The sequence below is a fragment of the Cicer arietinum genome, chromosome 1 (assembly GCF_000331145.2).
Source record: "Cicer arietinum cultivar CDC Frontier isolate Library 1 chromosome 1, Cicar.CDCFrontier_v2.0, whole genome shotgun sequence".
In the NCBI taxonomy this organism is placed as follows: domain Eukaryota; kingdom Viridiplantae; phylum Streptophyta; class Magnoliopsida; order Fabales; family Fabaceae; genus Cicer; species Cicer arietinum.
Window position 1 is genome coordinate 33,606,532 of NC_021160.2, and position 1,597 is coordinate 33,608,128.

Consider the following 1,597-nt stretch of genomic DNA (forward strand, 5'->3'; position numbering starts at 1 on the left):
AATAGTAGTCTATCTCAATATGTTTGGTCCTCTCATGAAAAATATATTTGAGGCAATGCACAATGGAGCATAATCATCACATATTAATGTCATTAGATTAACCTCTTCAAATTAAAGCTCTTGTAGTAACTATTTCAACAAGATGAACTCACATGTTACTAGTGCCATGACCTTGTATCCTGCCTCAGTGTTGGATCTTGCAACATTTTGTTTTTTACTCTTCCAATATATTAAGTTTCCTCCGACAAGTACACAATACCTAAAAATGGATCTTCTATCAATTGATGAACCTGCTCAATCAACATATGAGTAACCAATTATTTGAATTTGTCCTTTATCTTCATAAATGAGACTTTTTTTAGGAGTACTTTTGATGTATTGCATAATTCTAATTACATTATCTATATGTTCTTGGCAAGGAGAATTAAAGAACTGACTTACTAGATTAACAACGAAAGAAATGTCAGAACGGGTGACTGTGAGATAGTTTAATTTACCAACCAATCTCCTATATCTCCCTGAATCTGATACAAGCTCCCTCTAATTAGGTAGGAGTTTGACATTTGGATCTATAGGGGTATCAACTGGCTTGACATTTAGTAGACCTATTTCTTCAAGAATATCCATAACTTATTTCCTTTGTGAAATTACAAGACCATCATTGAATTGGACTACCTCAATACCTAAAAAATAACGAAGTTTACCAAGGTCTTTAGTTTGAAACTGATTCGAAAGATGTTTCAACTGGAGTATTCCTTGTTGATCACTACTAGTTATGATGATTTCATCCACATAAACAATAAGATATATGCACCATTGAGCTGAGTGACAATAAAATACAGAATGACCGACTTCACTACAAATCATACTAACCTCATGTATTGTTTGTGTGAATCTATCAAATCAAACTTGAGAAGAATGTTTAAAACCATAAAGGGACCCGTGTAGCCACAAATCATGGTAGAAGACTCCCCCTGAGCAACAAACCCAGGTGGTTGCTCTATATAAACTTCCTCTTCAAGATCATTGTGCCAAAATGAATTTTTAATGTTAAGTTGATGGAAATGCCAATTATGAATTGATGCAATGGAGAAAAAAGTATAGCAGACGTCATTTTGGCTATCGGTGAGAAAGTATCATCGTAATCCAACCCTAAAATCTGAGTATATCCCTTGGCCACCAAATGAGACTTAAGTCGATCAATATTCTCATCAGAACCATCCTTCACCATATAGAGGCAACAACAACCTACTAAAGATTTCCCAGGTGGTAGATGAACCAGTTCCCAAGTACCTTTGCTTTGGAGCACACACATCTCGTCAATCATTGCTTGTCTCTCCACTCAGGGTAGAATAATGCTTCATCTGGAGATTTAGGAATAGAAACAGAAGACAAAGAAAACACGTAAGTGTAATGCATAAGAGAAAGACGATGATAATACAAATCAATATAATGAGAAGATTGATTATGTGTTGAAAGAATATATTTACGAAGAGCAATGGAAAAGTCAAGCTCAAGTGGCAAGGATGAATCCGGCGGTGGAGGTGGCGTTGAAGGAGAGTCTGCAATGGCCTCAAGAACAAGCACAACAGAGGGT

The 1,597-nt window shown here is 35.9% G+C and overlaps 1 protein-coding gene across 1 annotated transcript; it reads right to left on the reverse strand.

The window, feature by feature from the left end:
- Positions 1-1,000: 1,000 nt before the first annotated feature.
- LOC113787713 (uncharacterized mitochondrial protein AtMg00820-like) lies at positions 1,001-1,327 on the reverse strand. The gene has a single exon (XM_027336818.1). The coding sequence runs from the start codon at positions 1,325-1,327 to the stop codon at positions 1,001-1,003; it is 327 nt and encodes a 108-aa protein (XP_027192619.1).
- Between the last annotated feature and the right edge of the window lie 270 nt (positions 1,328-1,597).

Bases quoted from the DNA above. Each gene is read 5' to 3' on its own strand.
- LOC113787713 (XM_027336818.1), bottom strand. From the start codon at position 1,327: ATGATTGACGAGATGTGTGTGCTCCAAAGCAAAGGTACTTGGGAACTG.